We start from the raw sequence: 17,158 nt of genomic DNA, 5'->3' as shown, positions 1-17,158 counted from the left end.
AACACCATTAGCACCAAAGCCATCAAAGGCGCTAGGCGCTAGGCGCACTCAAGGCGCACGGCGCGGGCCTGAGAAAAAAGCGCACAATGAAAAAACTAAAAAATATCATATATATTAGAAAAATAATACCGAATTCTTTAGATAAAATAAACAAAAGCTATTATATATTTTTTTAGTATCATCTAATTAGTAAAATATTGGTGTATTAATATTTAAAAGTAGCAAATGACATTTTTTTGTTTTATAAAATTGCATACTACGAATTAATATAAATTTAATGGCATATAATAAATTCGTGTTCATGTAATTAGATAAAACATAAGTTATGAGGATTTAATTTTTTTAATAATTCTTGCTCTAAGTTGCTTTTCTTGCTCTAAGTTGCTAGAATCGTTTATCCTGAGGCCTTATAAAGAGGAGAATAAAAAGAATTTATCATTAAATAGAAAATACCTTAATTAGTATTAACTGCGCATTAAAAAGTATCATATAGCATTAAAAAGTATCATTAAATAAAACACACCCGTAAAGAATAAGATTATTTATCATTAAATAAAAAAAACCCTAATTACCATTAAATGCACTATAGCGCTTAATTACCTTGGTACCAGAAGCGCAACAAATGCGCGTCGCCCCAAAAACTTGCCTAGGCGCAAAAAGCGCTCGATTTTAATAACTATGAATTACATTCGTTAATGTTCTTTCTTTAACTTAACGCGGAATTTCTTGTTCGTGTTCGTTTATGTAACAAACAGACATAAACGAATTTTCTGTCGAACGGTTTACGAACTGTTTGTTGAAGTTCGGTTCGTTTACAGCCATAGTATTGATACACATTATATAGCTTTATTTATTTGGATGCAACAGAATATTAAAAAGGATAAAAAGTTATAACTGAGTATTGGTGTGGCATTATCTCCCCTAAAAACCTTGTAATTGCCGGTCCTGAGAATTCGTGTACCCTGTTCGAGCTCGAAAAAATGTGCCCTTAGGCCTTAATGAAATTGGGTATTGGGCTCACTAAAGGTCTAAACCTAATGCCAAAGGGGTTAATAACTAATCTAAACCATAAGAATAGTTTTGTAAGGGGGTCTATGTTGGTGTTTGTATGGGTGTACCCTATTAAAAAAATATTTTACATTTACATATCGGGTTTTTTTCATAAAAAATATGCCCTCGAAATATCGGGCCCTGACCGGTAGTCCTCCCCGCTCACCCCAGGCCGGCCATCTTGTAATCTTATCAACGAATTTTATAACTGGCTGGTCAAATCAACCAAACCATGGCTATACCGATTATGGAAATCTAAAAATTAAAACATTTGCTATGAATTTTAAATGATATTTAAAAATTAAAACCTTTGCTATGAATTACATTCGTGGCTTAATATAATTATATATCCTACTATTTTTAGATACAAATTTAAGGTCAAATCACTTGTAATTCAACCTGGTTTTACTAGATTAGGACGGTTTATAAGTGCCTTACAAACAACATACATTATAGCCTTGGTAAATAAGTATTAGATTAATAAATATGCTAAGGGTGAAGGGGGTGGAAGCGGGGAGGTGTTGGTGCATACGTCTGTTGACTTTGTCTTGTATCGAGTCTTGTATTGTATTAGATAGATCAGGGCACGCAAAACGAGAAAAGTGTGTTTGTGGGTATTTCGCACGAAATAACACATAGGTTATTTCGTACGAAATTAAGTGATGATTTCGCTTGGGATGGTTCGTGCGAAATTAGCTCACCTATAAATACCTTTGATGCCTTGTCATTTGTAACTTTCCGGTTTCAGTACCGAACTGCTGCCGAAGTGTCTACTTGCTGTAAAAGTTTGTCAAATCAATCAAAAGACAGTTTAAAATGTATATCTAGCCGAATTGACTCAATACGTTTGTTTCCGCCTCTCGTATTGAGCAAAAACTCTTCTGATCGACTCGTTTGGGTCAGAAAACGATCCTACAAGTGGTATCAGAGCTCAGGAGGAAGAGTTCTTACCAATTCAGCTGCAAATTCTGATTTCTACACCTTCTTTTTCACAATTAACAAGTTTTTACGGTCAAAATGACTTGAATTTCACACATTATACGCGCAATCGTGTTTTAACAAACCCTTGAAAGTTTCAGACTTAAAATCGTATAAAAACCTAATCAATTTTGACAAAAACAGCTCGAGATGATGACATCACCAGTATTTCGTACGAAATAGAGCTTTGATTTCGCACGAAATCACATTTTGTGCTTGATTTCGCTTGAAAGTGTGGTTTATTTCGCACGAAATTAGTATTTCGTGTGAAAAGTTGATTGATTTCGCACAAAATTAGTCTTTCGTGTGAATATTTCGTACGAAATTAGTCTATTTCGCACCAATTTGGTATTTCGTTTGAGTCTTTCACACAAAATCATCTATTTCGTTTGAAAGCTGCTTATTTCGTTTGAAAATTCTGTTTTCGTTCGAATTGATTTCGTTTGAAGTTGTTCTGCAGGTTGTTTTCGTTTGAACAGGGTAATTTCGCATCAAAGGCTATTCCGCGTGAAAGTTGATTCCGTTTGAAACTGACTGTTTGTAAATTCTTGAAAACCGAAACATGGAAGAGGAATTTTATAACGTCTTTGCTACTCCGATTACCATTACTCAGCAAGCAATATTGGAAAATGAAACGGGCACTATGCAAAAACCGCCAAAGCTCATGAATATCGAGGAGTATAAAGGATGGGAAGAAAGATTTGAGAATTGGGTTCAAGCAAATTACTTGGATGCTTGGGAATGTGTTGAGACGAAATATGTTAGACCGATGACTGATGATGAGGAGATTATTGCAATTAAAGATCTTAGTGCTGAAGAGAAAAAGAAATACAAAGATGAAAAGATGATGACTAGTTTATTGCATCAAGCTGTGAAAGAAGATATCTTAGTTTTATTGCAACACAATGGAACAACATACTCTATCTGGAAAGCTTTAAAATCTAAGTTTGTTGGAAGTAAAGAAATGATCAAGAACAAAAAATCACTTTGAAAAAGGAATTTGATCTATTCCGTGGTTTGAGAACTGAAAGCACCAAGCAGATCATTGAAAGATACTGCAATTTGTTAGTCAACATGAAAAGAGTGAGCATCACAAAAGATAATGAAGAGTTGATTGAGAAGCTAGCTGATGCGTTGCCACATGAAACTTGGGGCACATACCTCATGATGTTGAGAAACAAGAAAGATTTTGGGAATCTAACACTGAGTAAGTTCATTGAAAAGCTTGAAGCTCAAGAAATAGAACAAAGGAAGATATCAAGAATGAAAGATTTTGATGGTGAACAAAATATTGGTCTTTATTACAAAGGGGGTATCAGTGATAAGACCAACATATCACCAAAGGTTGAAACTGCATTCAATGCAAAGAGTTCATCGGGAGGTTCATCTAAAGGATCAAACAGCAAAACAAGTTTTTCGTCATATCCATCATTTGATCCAAACTTGTCAGCAACCAAAAATGGCAAGAAGTTACAATGCAACATTGTATTGAATCTTGAGAATGATCAGGATTACTCAGAAGAAGTTGCAAAAAGTCACATGTCTTTATTGGGAACTGTGTTGGAATCATATGGTAGTCTAGTTGCAGGAAGGATCGGGAATCCAATGCTGACAAAAGAGGATTACGATCAGATTGATGCCGAGGAGATGGAATTGATGGATATAAAATGGTGTTTAACGAGTGTGCTAAGAAGAGCTGAGAAGTTCAAACAAATTACGGGAAGAGATGATTTCCGTGATGCAAATGTTTCTACTTTAGGTTTTGATAAGTCTAAAGTTACTTGTTTTCGTTGCAGGGAAAAAGGGCATTTCAAGAGGGAATGCACAAACCGCGAAGCAAGTGGAGCTCAAAATCCGTTCAACAATAATGATTACTATCGAAAAGCAATTTATCATCAAGTTGCTCAACAACAACAAGAATCACAAACTGCTCATGCTAAGAAGGCAATCGAGGAATCATCAAAGAGAGCTTGTATGGTGAATCAAGATGATAAAAAATCAACAAAAGGATCAAGTTGGGATAAATATATTTCAGCTGACAGCAAAGCATTTCTGATAGATCAAGATGATGAAAAACTACCAGAAGGTTTTAGCTGGGAAAATTTTAGTTGGGATACTTATTGTCCGGATGAAGAGATTTTAAAAGCCAAAGCTTTTGTTGCTCGAGTTGCTGAAGACAGTGATAATGATGATGATTATTATGCAAGAAGAATGGAAGAGCATTTAAGAATGATGGAAGAGAGTGACAGTGATGATGGAAAAGTTAAAAAGAAAAAGAAGAAAGCTAAGAAACAAGTCAGCAGTGATGATGAAGAAGTTCCTGTAATAAAGAGAAAAAATAAAAGAAGTTCCAGCTTTTAAAATTGATGCAGAAGCTGATGCACGAAAGATTCCGGTGATATGTGAAAACTGTGAAGCAGTAAAGAAGCAAAACAGTACTTTGATTCACAACATGAACAGATTAAAAGAATCATATGATGTTCTTAACAAAGCAATGAATCAGTACAACGAATCAAGCAGTGAACAAGCAACAGCCATGAAAACACTTCAAGGAGCTTTCATGACAAAGCAAAAAGTCGTCAACAATTATATTGAAAAATGTGTTGTTCTGGAGCAGAAATTAGAAACACAAAGAATTGAAACAGAAAGAGTAAATAGATTGTTAAAAAGTTACTCATGTACTTCTTATGTCATTGACAGGATTTATCCAAGCGTAGAAGGCATGAAGGCATTTGAAGAAGAAATGTCTGAAGAGAAGACTTCTGAAACAAAAGAGAAAACTGAAGTGAAAGTTTCTAGTAAGAAACAAAGTGTCAGTTACAACAAGTGTCCACCCCCGCTTGAAAATGGATATTCTCCAAGAAATCCAAATTCAGAAAGAGTCAAAAAGGCGACAAACTTACAGTGGGAGTCTGAGCTGTCAGTTAGCTTGCCAGAAAACATTGATGTTACTTTTACATCATCTGACACTGATCATGAGTCTGAGTTAATAAAGAAAGTGGTCGATCAGGTGTTGGATAAAGATGAAACAGAGGGGTCAAAATCAGAGTCAAAGTCTGAGTCAGACACGTCAAGTTCACAAGTCAAACAGGGCAAAAGAGTTTACAATAGAGAATTCTTGTTATCAAAATCTAAATTGAATGACGAACCAATCAAAGTGGCATATACTTTGAATGATTCAAACAAATTATATTCTGATAAAGAATTTCCAATAAGAGGTGTCAAAACTGAAATGATCAAAAAGGTTTTCAAATTAACAGAAATTAATATTTCTGAAATAAAAGATATGAATCTTACTGAAAAAGCTAAAAAATACACCTCAAGAGTTCAACAAAAAGAAAACAAGAAAAAGGGTTACAGTTCTGGTTCAGGTTATCGAAAGAAACCAAACCATAACGGTAATTTCAAAAAGAAAGGTCTTGGTCTTATTCCACCAGAAAATTATAAAAATGAAAAAACATATAAACCAAAAACTGTTTTTATCGCAGGAGCAAGTTCGGAAGAAGAGGAAAAGAGTTCATTCTGGAAGCAGACCAACAGAGAATTACTTGCGAAGAAGCAAGATGAAATGAAGAATGAAGTTGTTCAACAGAAAGATACAAGAACTTGTTTTCAATGCAAAACAATTGGTCATATTGCCAAGAATTGTCCCAAGGCAATTCAATCCAAACAGGGAGTGTCTCTCAAAATGAAAGAAAAGATGGTTGAAAATGAACCGCCAACCAAACCTTTTATAATTTTCAAAAACTCAAAATTTGAGGTTGGTGAGTGTTCAAAAAGGTTTTACAAGAGAAAAGCAAATCTTGACAACCAAAAGTGGGTTGTTAAGAAATCTGATGATAGTTCTAGCAATGATTCTGATTCGTCAAAATCAGAGGAGCTATCTTCCGGCGATGAATCTGATTCCACAAAGTCAGATGAGCCACAAATTGAATCAAAAGGTGAAAAATCAGTTCCTCCAATGGATGATGCAAATTTTCCACCATTGAGGGCTGAAAATTTTAAACAAAAAGTTGGGAAAGTTGAGATTTCAATTCAATTCTTTTCTGAAAAGAAAGAATTTGATTTGGAAAAGCTTTTAACCCCAAAGTGAAACATATTTTTGGAAAAAAGATTGATGGGAAAGTCAAAGGGGTAAAGGAATATTATGAGAAGAAGATGAAAGGAAAGAAACCGAGTGTTGGTAACTCGGAATCTCCCAAGGTCTGTCAGGCTTGGGAGAATCTCTTTAACTGAAAAACCTGACTTGCCAGAACTCCCAGGTTGGTAATTGGGGAGTAGGAATCGGCATCTTTCTTGAGAAATTCACAGGTTGGTAACTGCGATATTTCGGTCTTCAAGTGGTTAATCAGAGACATTAAATTGTACTTGATTTTCTACAAGTGGTATTTTTGTGATATTGTCATATTTTTCAAGTGGTAAAGAGGTTAGCAAATGTTCATGTGGTAGAACAAAGTGATGAAGTAATCCCCAACCTACAAGTGGTAAAATCAACAAAACTAATTTTCCGGAAAAGCCATTTTGATTAAACAAACTTAAGTGTTTTGAAATCATAATGGAAAAATAGTTTGTTGTAAGGGGGAGTTCTGATTGTTTATGCCAAGTGGATGGCGAATTAATGTAATTCACAACAATTGTCACTTTACTTGTACAGTTTGTTTTAAATTTTCTTTAAATGGTTTTGAATTTTAGGGGGGGTAAGAAATTTCAGAAAATCTAAAAACATTAGAAAATTTGAAAAATCCAAAAACATGATAAAATTTGAAAAATCCAAAAACATGATAAAATTCAAAACGAGTTTTGTTGTGATAAAAGAGGAAATGATAGTACATCACTGGACTATCACAACACGCTAAAGAATTGGAAAGTCAAAATGTGATAAACGATCTCACTGAGGATATGCCAGTAGGTTTTTATACATTTAGTAGATTGTTTTCGAGATATAAACCTAAAATCAAATACTTACTTATATCGTGGGGAACATCTCTCGAATATATGGGTAACCCCCGAAATCTTGTTTGAAAGATTCTATTTCTTACAGACTAGGTCTTTGTGCGTGGTGATATCTGGGGTATTATACCAGGACTTCTGATTTTGCGGGAGCAATAGCCTAGTCCTCGTATAATACTTTACATAGCTTTAAATCTTAAAGCCAGCCCTCAGTACAAAAAATGATGAAACATTGAAAAATGCTAATCATGTGCTGTTGAAGAAAAGATCCCCAAACGGGACACACCTAAAGACGAGCCGTCATCTCTTTGTACGAACGGAAGTTCTAGTCTGAGCTCTCACGGTCTCGCATTTACCCGTTGACAGATATCATTAGTGTACATTCACCTGTAAGACTGAATATAGAAGTCTGGATACGGGAGTATATTCTGAGGTGGGACACGCGAATAAGTTTAAGTCATTAAAACATTAATCTCGTATCTCGAAACAGTTGAAATTTGTGTGAAAATTTAAGTGGATCAGTATACTGACAATCTAAGTGAATTGTTTAGAACTTAAAATGTTTAAAGCTTAACGGTGTTGGTGATTTGTTTCATAAACTGATATGATCCTCTTACATAAACTCACAAAAAGATTGTATGTGAATATTTCCTTATTGCATTTTTACACACTGAAAATCTTAAAAAAAATCCAAAAAGAATGTGTTTTTAGCATAAATTTTTGAAAAATCCATAAAAATTTTCGACAACTGATGTTGGAAAGCTAATTTTCAAAATTCCAAGTGCTAAACATGATGAACATTTTGTGAGGGGGAGTCTGTGAGTAATGTGAAAAGATTTTGAATGTTTTGCATACAAGTGGTCATCAGAAGCTTTTAAATGTTAAATCATTCTATTTCTTCAAGTGGTTCATCTGTGATTAACATTGTAAAATCATCTATTAATTGGTTAATACCTGCAAATGGTTTTAATTCATCTGTTAAATTCATCTTTTACAAGTGGTAAGCAGAGAACATAAATTTGTCAAATTTTAAATTTGTGAAATTTATTGTGAGGTAGAGGATGTGCAGGTAAGCCAGGTTTTCGATTCCTGAGGAGTTTGTGATTAGAGAAAGCCAGGTTTCGGTTCCTAAAGCAGAGTGTGTGCCAGGTCACGATCCTGATCCCAGGGTATTGATAGGGGGAGTCTGTAGATGAAAAGAGCCAGATTCTGATCTTGGGAGATGTGTTCACACAAGCTGCTGATACTGATGAACTTAAGGAATCAAGAGATATGATCAAGAGAATTAGAGTGAGTAAAGAGCCAGGTCGAGATCCTGGAAATGAGAAGAGAAGAGAAAGATTGAGGATGCTTTACATTGTTAGATACTTTGGAAGAGTTCGAGAAGGCTGATAAAGACTGAAGATTGAAGACTCGACACCGAAGACTTTGTCAACATCTGAGGGGGAGTCTGTTGGTGCATACGTCTGTCGACTTTGTCTTGTATCGAGTCTTGTATTGTATTAGATAGATCAGTGCACGCAAAACGAGAAAAGTGTGTTTGTGGGTATTTCGCACGAAATTTATTTGGTACGAAATTAAGTGATGATTTCGCTTGGGCTGGTTCGTGCGAAATTAGCTCACCTATAAATAACTTTGATGCCTTGTCATTTGTAACTTTCCGGTTTCAGTACCGAACTGCTGCCGAAGTGTCTACTTGCTGTAAAAGTTTGTCAAATCAATCAAAAGACAGTTTAAAATGTATATCTAGCTGAATTGACTCAATACGTTTGTTTCCGCCTCTCGTATTGAGCAAAAACTCTTCTGATCGACTCGTTTGGGTCAGAAAACGATCCTACAGGAGGAGGTTGGAGGTTTGCCGTATGAAGGGTGCACTGCCAACAAGTGTATGCCGCGTGGTGAAGGTTTTTTACGGGGAAGAGTTGCCGCATGCGCGGAAGATGAGGGAGAGGGGGTGATGGTGGGCCCCACTCTCTTTCAACCAATCATGCTTTTAAAATAATGGTTTGGGTGAAACCACCCCTTATGTTTTTTGGACAAGAGTGGTGTATTAGAGAGGAATTGACATGACACATCATGATTGGGTAGGTGGAAATTTCCCCCCATCTCATGAGGGGTGCGCTCCCTTCACCCTAATCAATTTTTTTTTCGGGTCTTGACTTGGTTAACATGGATAATGTTTTTGATAAATACATATATTTTCATACCATCATAAAGGTATTCAAGATTAGAAACGATACATAACTAATTTTAAGTAAAGAAAGTATAATATAGTTGTATGTAGTGCTTCAAAGATATAATTGAAGTTAGATTGAGTCATACAAGCGGTCATATAGCCAATTATTATTATTGTTATTATAAATAACAATTCTCAAACCATTTTTTACTGTAGCAATTTCAAAAATGAGTTTTTTCTTTTTCTTTTTGTCTTTTATTTTAATTTTCCTTGTTTTTTGGTTTTTAGTTTTTTTTTTAACTTTAATCTCTCAACATTCTGCATTGTTGATAGAAAATTTGTAAAATATTATTGTGGCCCCTCTTAAGTTTTACGTGCTTATTTTTATGTATATATCTGTCAAATATATTACGTCAGGTCAAATATAATACGTTTTCATCAGATGGTAAAAATTTAAGTTACTTTACGTTTCAACGTCGCCTCAACGCGCGATACCATTACTTAACTTAAAAATTACTATTTTCTTACATGCTTTTAAGTACGTTTTGGGATAAAACTAAGTCGGTTTATATTTTAACGTTATTTTTCTTGATAATAAGCCATGTCAATAAGATTTCGTACTTATTTTTTATGCCCGTTTTCAGTTCTCTATATTTTGACGTAAGTTTTGTTAGGAAACGAGTCGAGTCAAATACTTGACGTCACAAATTCGGGTTAATTTAAGTGTCGACGCTGCCGCAAGATGGCGGGTCAAAATACTAGTTATATATCATAGTTGACATGTACAAATAAGTAGAATAATTTATTAACATTATTTGGTTACTCAAACGACTAGGAGTTTTTAACTACTTTTAGTAACAGATCAGCGTTTGTAGTCCAACGGTTAGGATAATTGCCTTCCAAGCAATAGACCCGGGTTCGACTCCCGGCAAACGCATTTTTACACATTTTTTTTAGCAACACGTCTATGTAATCTTGAAATTATCTGGTAACCGCTCGACCCTCAATGGACCGAAGTTTTGCGAGTGTTATTATCAATCACCAAAAGACTCTTATATTTCAGGCAACGGTTTCTGGCCTTGTATATGTTATGGGTCGATTTGATTAACTGCACAATTTCAAAACCTCCGTTCGGTAAGTTCAACAACTTTACATAAATTTCAAAACTGTTTGTAAAGAAAAGTAAATTGTTTGAGAAGTTTAGATGGTCCCATGAGTTTCCGGATCAATAAACAAGCCTAGAAGATTATCTTGATGCTGGTTGTTATATGTTATTGGTCGAATTGGTTAACTGCACACCAACTGTTTGATGAAAATCCTCACTCACTTGTTTCACAGTGAGTTTTGGGATTATGATATTTAAATTACCCACAATCTTAACTTGATGATTTAATGATTTGTTTGGTTGTTTTATGTTATGGGTGTAGTTGGGTTTACTGTCCACCACCTGTTTGATGAAAATCCTCACTCACTTGTTTCAGTGAATTTTGGTATTATAATAAATTAATTACAATGTTATCTTGATGATTTATTTGGTTGTTTTATGTTATGGGTGTAATTGGGTTTACTGCCCACCACCTGTTTGATGAAAGTCCTCACTCACTTGCTTCACCGTGAACCGATTTTGTCACTATGCTTATAAGTAATAACCATGAAACCACAAAATTTGAAGCATTTGTGTAGCTTAATTTAGATAAATTATGCAAATAGATGAAATCTGTTGAACTGTATGATGTATATTTGTTCTATATGTTCATATTTGACTTGCAATAAGAGTACAATTCTTCCAGAAAGTAAACTTTTGTTTCACTTTTTCTGCAGGATTCGAAGTGGTTCGGTCAAAACGATTTACATATCTTAACATGGAATTGTCTCTCACTCATCCTGTTGCGTTTACGCGTAACAAATCTTTATCTTATCCCAAATCAGATTTCGTTCCATCGGTTTCTTTCTGGAGCAATAAATCCGGTAGAAGTGATTACACCAAATTATGGAAATCAAAAAATGTTTCTCTTACAATCACCGCAGCTATCAAACACGTTCGCGATCCATCACTAGACAAACACGTGGTAAAGCAGAACAAAATCCGTTTCGTACAAAAGTTGAAAACTTTACTCCTATCCAAACCAAAACACTACATGCCACTTCATATACTTGGAAAATGCCGCTCGTATCTATCACTCGCAAAACCTCGATCACTCGTATCTATGATCCATCGTTACCCAACCATTTTCGAACTTTTCACCATTCCGTTACCGCCCACACCGTTAAACGCAACAAAAACACTCCCTCAACTTTGCGTGAGACTCACTCCAGCCGCAGCGTCTCTTGCTAACGAAGAGTCGAAGCTCAAAACCGCCATGTCGGACTCACTAGCCAACAAGCTTCTAAAACTTCTTATGTTATCTTCGCATCACCGGCTCCTTTTGTCAAAGTTGGTCCACATCGGGCCCGATCTTGGCCTCCCTGCTAACTTCCGGTCCCGCCTTTGTAACGCGTACCCGGATAAGTTTAAAACCGTCGACACGTCTTACGGGCGTGCGCTTGAGCTCGTGTCGTTCGACATTGGTCTGGCTCAGCCGTTACCGGTTCCGGAAGTCGAATCGCTTGGATTGATCGTTGACCGGCCGTTGAAGTTTAACCGTTTGAGACTTCGTAGGGGGTTAAACGTGAGAAGACATCACGAAGAGTTTTTGATGAAGTTTCAACAGATAACAGATGTGTGTCCGTATCGTACGAAAGTTGATGAGTTTCCGAAAGAATCTATACAAGCGGAAAAACGGGCATGTGAAGTGGTGAGGGAGGTGTTAGGTTTGATGGTTGAAAAAAGAACGTTAATCGATCACTTGACTCATTTTCGAAAAGAATTCGGTTTGTCGAATAAGTTGAGAGCTATGTTGTTGCGGCATCCGGAGTTGTTTTACGTAAGTTTGAAGGGTCAGAGGGACTCTGTGTTTCTCGTCGAAGCATATGATGATAACGGTAAACTTTTGAAAAAAGACGAATCTTCTATAATAAAAGACCGGTTATTTGATTTGGTTAAGGAAGGTAAACGGATGAGGCGAGAGAGACGGGTTAGCTTTAAGAACGGTTTTAATTATGGAGATACTGTAATTAATCAAGATTATGATAGTCTTGATGAGATTGATGATGATCTTATGGAGGGTTTGGATGACTTGTTTGAGTCTGACGATGGCGATTCGGAGATAAGTGACGAAGAAGAAGCTGCGAGTATCGAGTCGTTGCGTCTCGATGAGGACGGAGAGTTTTGGTCTACGAATAATGAATGTTTAGAACCTTGGTGAGATAGCTGCGGGTATTGCAAGGATGTGGTTATGTATGATAGGTTGAGAACTGATTATACTGAAATGGGTTATATTACAAATAGTTTGTTTGTTGCTTATATGACCATATTTGGTATGTATGTTAGAAAGAGGCGCGTTAAATAGAAAACCAATTTTAAGTAGAGAACAGCGGGGGGTCTGCATAAAGACTTGTGCTTTGTCAAAACGGATTGGGTGGGTGACATGTCAAAACGGGTTTAGGTCCAAAAGGTGATTAATTTTGTGTGAATCGAATCAAAATGGGTGCTTATGTATCCTCGTCTCTCGTTGCTCAAGATCTTAAACTCACAATCAATATAGTCGACAATGAAACGTTTAGGGCACATATAAATGTTAAGGTGTTGCGTTACAGAATGCTTGGTTATAAATGAACAGAGTTAGAGTTTGAGTTCGAGCTCAGTTTTCAACTTCATAGGGAGATTTCAAGCCAAGTTGACTCGTATAGTTTTGAGCGAGCCTAAATAACTTCAGAACATAAATACAAATAAATTAACAGGTTAGCTGAAATACTTATTTTTCTGATTTTGGATTCATTGGTTGGGCAATAGTGTTGCTTTAATTAGGTTAAAAAATTAAGTTTGATAGCTTTTATTGGAGTTTTAGTTTGAAAAAAAGAAATTAAACTATTTCAAAGTTATACATCCTGTCATCCTTATGGACTGGTAATAACACTTTGGAGTTTAACAAAATTACTAGAATTGAGTGAAAAATGGGCCTAATGGCAAGTCATATAGAGTTAAGCTAGTTTAAGTACACGGACGGTTTCACAATAAATTATATTATTTAACAGCGTTGACTTAGGAATTCGGTGGAGAAAAGTTGACAGATTAGACGCAAGTTCTGGATTCGGGGCCTCCACAATTGTCATTTTATCCCAGTTCTTTGATATCCGATCTCTGCTCTTATTTGCAACGTATTGTCACTTGCAACTGTCCAGTCACATTCATTAAATAAACTAAAATCAATATCCAGTGATAAAAACCACTTGGTACAATTCACCCAAAGATAACTCATTTAATGATAATCATACTACTAATGTAAACACTTTTCTTTCAAGTTTGGAACATTAAAAACGGTAAAAGGGTATTGCTCTCCTCAAGAACAATTTTGCTGAGCACTACTTCCTGCCTTTTATTCCTCAGGAGGGATACAAGAAAAAGAATTTAAAATAATTAAATGGGTAAATGTGTACATGAATTTAAAAAGAAAACTACACATCTCTCTTTCTCTATGATAACTAGTACATAGTTAAACAAATGGTCCTTCAATTATTATTAAATTTACATTTAACATGGTTAAAAACGAGATTTTACTTTTATATAAACAAAGCATGGATATAGAAGACGAAAGAGAAGAAAAGTAATTTGATACTAACCTAAACAGCAAGCCGTTGAGAGATATTGACAGCAGCAATGGTTGCAAGATGGCGAGAGCAAGCAAGATGGAGATAGTGAGAGCAAAATGATGAAAGATCTGGAAGAAAACCCTGACCATACGCTTTTCTAAAGCGTACGACTTCTCTGTTGAAGGGGCATTATTGTCTTTTGAGTGGTGCACCGACCTTTATCTTTAAGAATAAGGGTAATAATCAATAATTTAACCCAAAAAAAGTTGTTGTCAATATATAATATTAACAACTATTATCTATTTAAGGTAATCCCATTTATTGTCGGTAATCCCATTAAATTTAAATAAACTATATAATTTATAGAAAAGGGAGGAAAATGTTACAAAATAGTAAACTTTTAAAAGTATTTTAATTAGGTCACTCATATAATTTATAGAAAAAGGAGGAAAATGTCACAAAATAGTAATTAAGTTTTAAAAGTGTTTTAATTAGGTCATTCGTATCGTTACTAAAATATGATATCTAATGAAATAACCTATTAACTTTACTAATTCTAAATTAGTTCTTTCATGAAACCTTTTTGTATTTAACTAGTTCACTAAAAACCAATGAACCGAACATATTTTCATTATATTACGACTAAGTTTTTTAGGTTGCTATTTCTTTGGTATAACGAGTGTATCGAAAACCGAGTTCCCACTCGTCACAACGCAAGGATCTCATCCGCTAATAGACTTTTACAATTCTTAAAACCTGTTAAATACTTAAATTTAGTTTGATTAAACACTTTAATATGACCCGACCCGATTTGACCCGAACCGGAGTAAAAAAAAATATTATATAGCAATAAGTAAACGACTTTTAAAAAATTTCTGCACCCCATGAAAAAAATTTCTAGGTCCGCCACTGTGCTTGAGACGGCAGAGGAAAGTTTTAGGGTTTGTTTGAAGTGTGTAGGGGAAGAGGAGTGAATGCGAATGAGACAGGTGCTAAAAAAATTTGACCGTCGTTTACAAAAGCAAGCGGCCTAAGAGGATGACACGTAGCATAAAAATATGTTTGGTAGAAGCCTTGCATTTCTCTTGAGAGATGCATGTTCAACTCTCACTTGGTGTAAAGTGAGGTATTGGTGGGCAATGATAGGAGACCAGGGAAACCTGGGTTGGATCCTTGAGTCAAACAGGTTTTACTGATAATTTCACCGTCGTGCCTATGGGCGGGTGGGTTACCGGGTTTTTCCTCGGAATTGGTGATGAACTCAGGTTACTCTCGGAGTACTCCGTTTGTCCAGTGGGTGTTCCAAAAATGCTCAATATTAGTTCTGTTGGCCGTTACAAAAAAGATTAGAGCTCCTTAAAGATCAATGTTTTAAGTGTTGGAAGAAAAAAAACAAACTATAAAAGTAAAAACCTCATATTAAATATTTTTTATTCCACTCAAACGTGTGTTAATTGAAACAGGTGACTCAAATTTTAATAGACTATCCAAACTATGCAATAGACCATCCAAACTACACAACTAACGACTTTATTTAGAAATCAGGTTATTTTCAACCGAATTAATAACAAATGACCTCTTTATTCTAATTAGAGTAAATTACAAGTTTTGTCCTTTATGTTTATCCCAAATTTCAGACGCTGTCCTTTATCTTTAAAATTGATGAGTTTTGTCCTTAACGTTTCAAAATCCTGCACGTTATGTCCTTTAGGGCAAACCCAGTTAATTTTTTTTGTTAAATCTGATCATGTGCAAGACACATGAGGGCATTCTTGTCATTTGACCTTTCCAGGGGCTAGTTTGTAAAGAACTTTTATTAAAGGGCCACTTTGTACAACTTAAAAACAAAACAAAGTATATAAACATACTCTCTCTCTCTCTCTTCTCTCTCTAATCTTCTAATCTGAAACCCCTCTTTCTATCTCTTCTCTCTCTCTCAAACAAATGAAACCCAGTTAATATTATCTTCTTCCCAAATCTCATCTTATTTCCAAACCTTCCTCTCATTATCTTTACTACCTTATCTTCCCAAGTCACAAAAACACAGAACCCTTGCTTGCCATCTCCTTCTCTCTCGATCTACACATCAGATGCACACCCACACATGAAATCAAAATTAAGACTTACAGGTGTTCTTAAACATCCCCTGCTACCCTTCTCTCCCTCTCTATGATTCTGTCCGGCGACTGGAGTCACCGATGGAGCCGGTGGCTGCCGGCGGATCGTTATGGTTCTCTTCGACGAGCGAGACCCCTTCTCCGATCCGCGTATCTCCGACAACCACACCCCAAACATCTTAGAGAGAGAGATAGAGAGAGTGTGTGAGTAGGTAGAGAGAGAGGAAACAGAGAATTAGAAGGAGAGCCGCCGCACACGGCGGAGGCGGTGGTGTTTGTCAAGTTGAAGATGGTTATGCAGGTGATGCTTGTTCTCTGATGACGATGATCGACGACGAATGAAGATGATGACGAAGATGTGCTGTGGTGGCTGACGGCGGTGCCATCGGAGCCACGACAACGGAGGCGGTGGTGTTTGGTTTCGGGTCAATGGTAGAGGACGATTCAAACCAGGTCAGACTGTTTCCGGTTAGTTAGAGAAAGAGATGTGTTGATAGTTGCGGAGGTAGTGGTTGGTGACTTGGTGGGGGCGGCTGGGGGTGGTGGTGGTGACGGTGCGGGCAGTGGTTGACGGTGGCCGGTGGTGGTGGTGACGGTGCGAGAGTGTGTGAGTAGGTAGAGAGAGAGGGAGGTGATTAATTTTTTTTATTAAAATATTTTTAAGTAAATGGGTAAAAAGACTAATATACCCTTATGTTGTGACAACCGTCACTTTTCCGTACATTCCGTACACTAAATGAACAGTGATCTGTGCCTTAATGAACATACATGATCTAGTTTACAAGAGAAATAAGTTTCTGAATTCCATACAAGTGAATTCATGTACGTTTTATACTACAAAATATTGCTTTATGCAAAAACGAGAGCGTTGCGTCAAAAATATTAGTAAACTCACCGGTAAGACACACTGTGTCAACGGAATTGCAGAAAGCAGTCAGACAATAAAATTGGAGCCTAGGTGTAGGTCCAATAACAAGAATACATTAAAACCCAAGAGTACATACAAGGGTTTAATATATATGCTATATGAAAGCAAAAATAAGCACTAAAAAGCACCCGAAACACACTTTAAGAGCAGAACTAATTGCGACAAAACTGCGAAACGAACGTTGATGGCCGCCCGGATAATATTTAATCCCACAAATATTCTGTTATGATTAAAATTTTATTTTAATCAGGTTCGTGTTGAAAAATAAAT

At 36.0% G+C, this 17,158-nt stretch overlaps 1 protein-coding gene and 1 non-coding gene across 2 annotated transcripts; both read left to right on the top strand.

The window, feature by feature from the left end:
- Positions 1 to 10,019: 10,019 nt before the first annotated feature.
- On the top strand, positions 10,020 to 10,091 carry TRNAG-UCC. Its single transcript has one exon. It is a non-coding gene; the product is annotated as a tRNA-Gly (tRNA).
- On the top strand, positions 10,077 to 12,557 carry LOC110890838 (protein WHAT'S THIS FACTOR 1, chloroplastic). The gene is made up of 2 exons (XM_022138485.2): positions 10,077 to 10,288; positions 10,976 to 12,557. Exons 1-2 carry the CDS (start codon positions 10,240 to 10,242, stop codon positions 12,457 to 12,459), a joined length of 1,533 nt encoding a protein of 510 aa, XP_021994177.1. The 5' UTR covers positions 10,077 to 10,239; the 3' UTR covers positions 12,460 to 12,557.
- Positions 12,558 to 17,158: the final 4,601 nt, after the last annotated feature.

Source organism: Helianthus annuus, chromosome 11 (assembly GCF_002127325.2).
Source record: "Helianthus annuus cultivar XRQ/B chromosome 11, HanXRQr2.0-SUNRISE, whole genome shotgun sequence".
Lineage (NCBI taxonomy): Eukaryota > Viridiplantae > Streptophyta > Magnoliopsida > Asterales > Asteraceae > Helianthus > Helianthus annuus.
The sequence above is the reverse complement of the archived record's forward strand: the minus strand, read 5'-3'. Positions and strand labels throughout refer to the sequence as shown.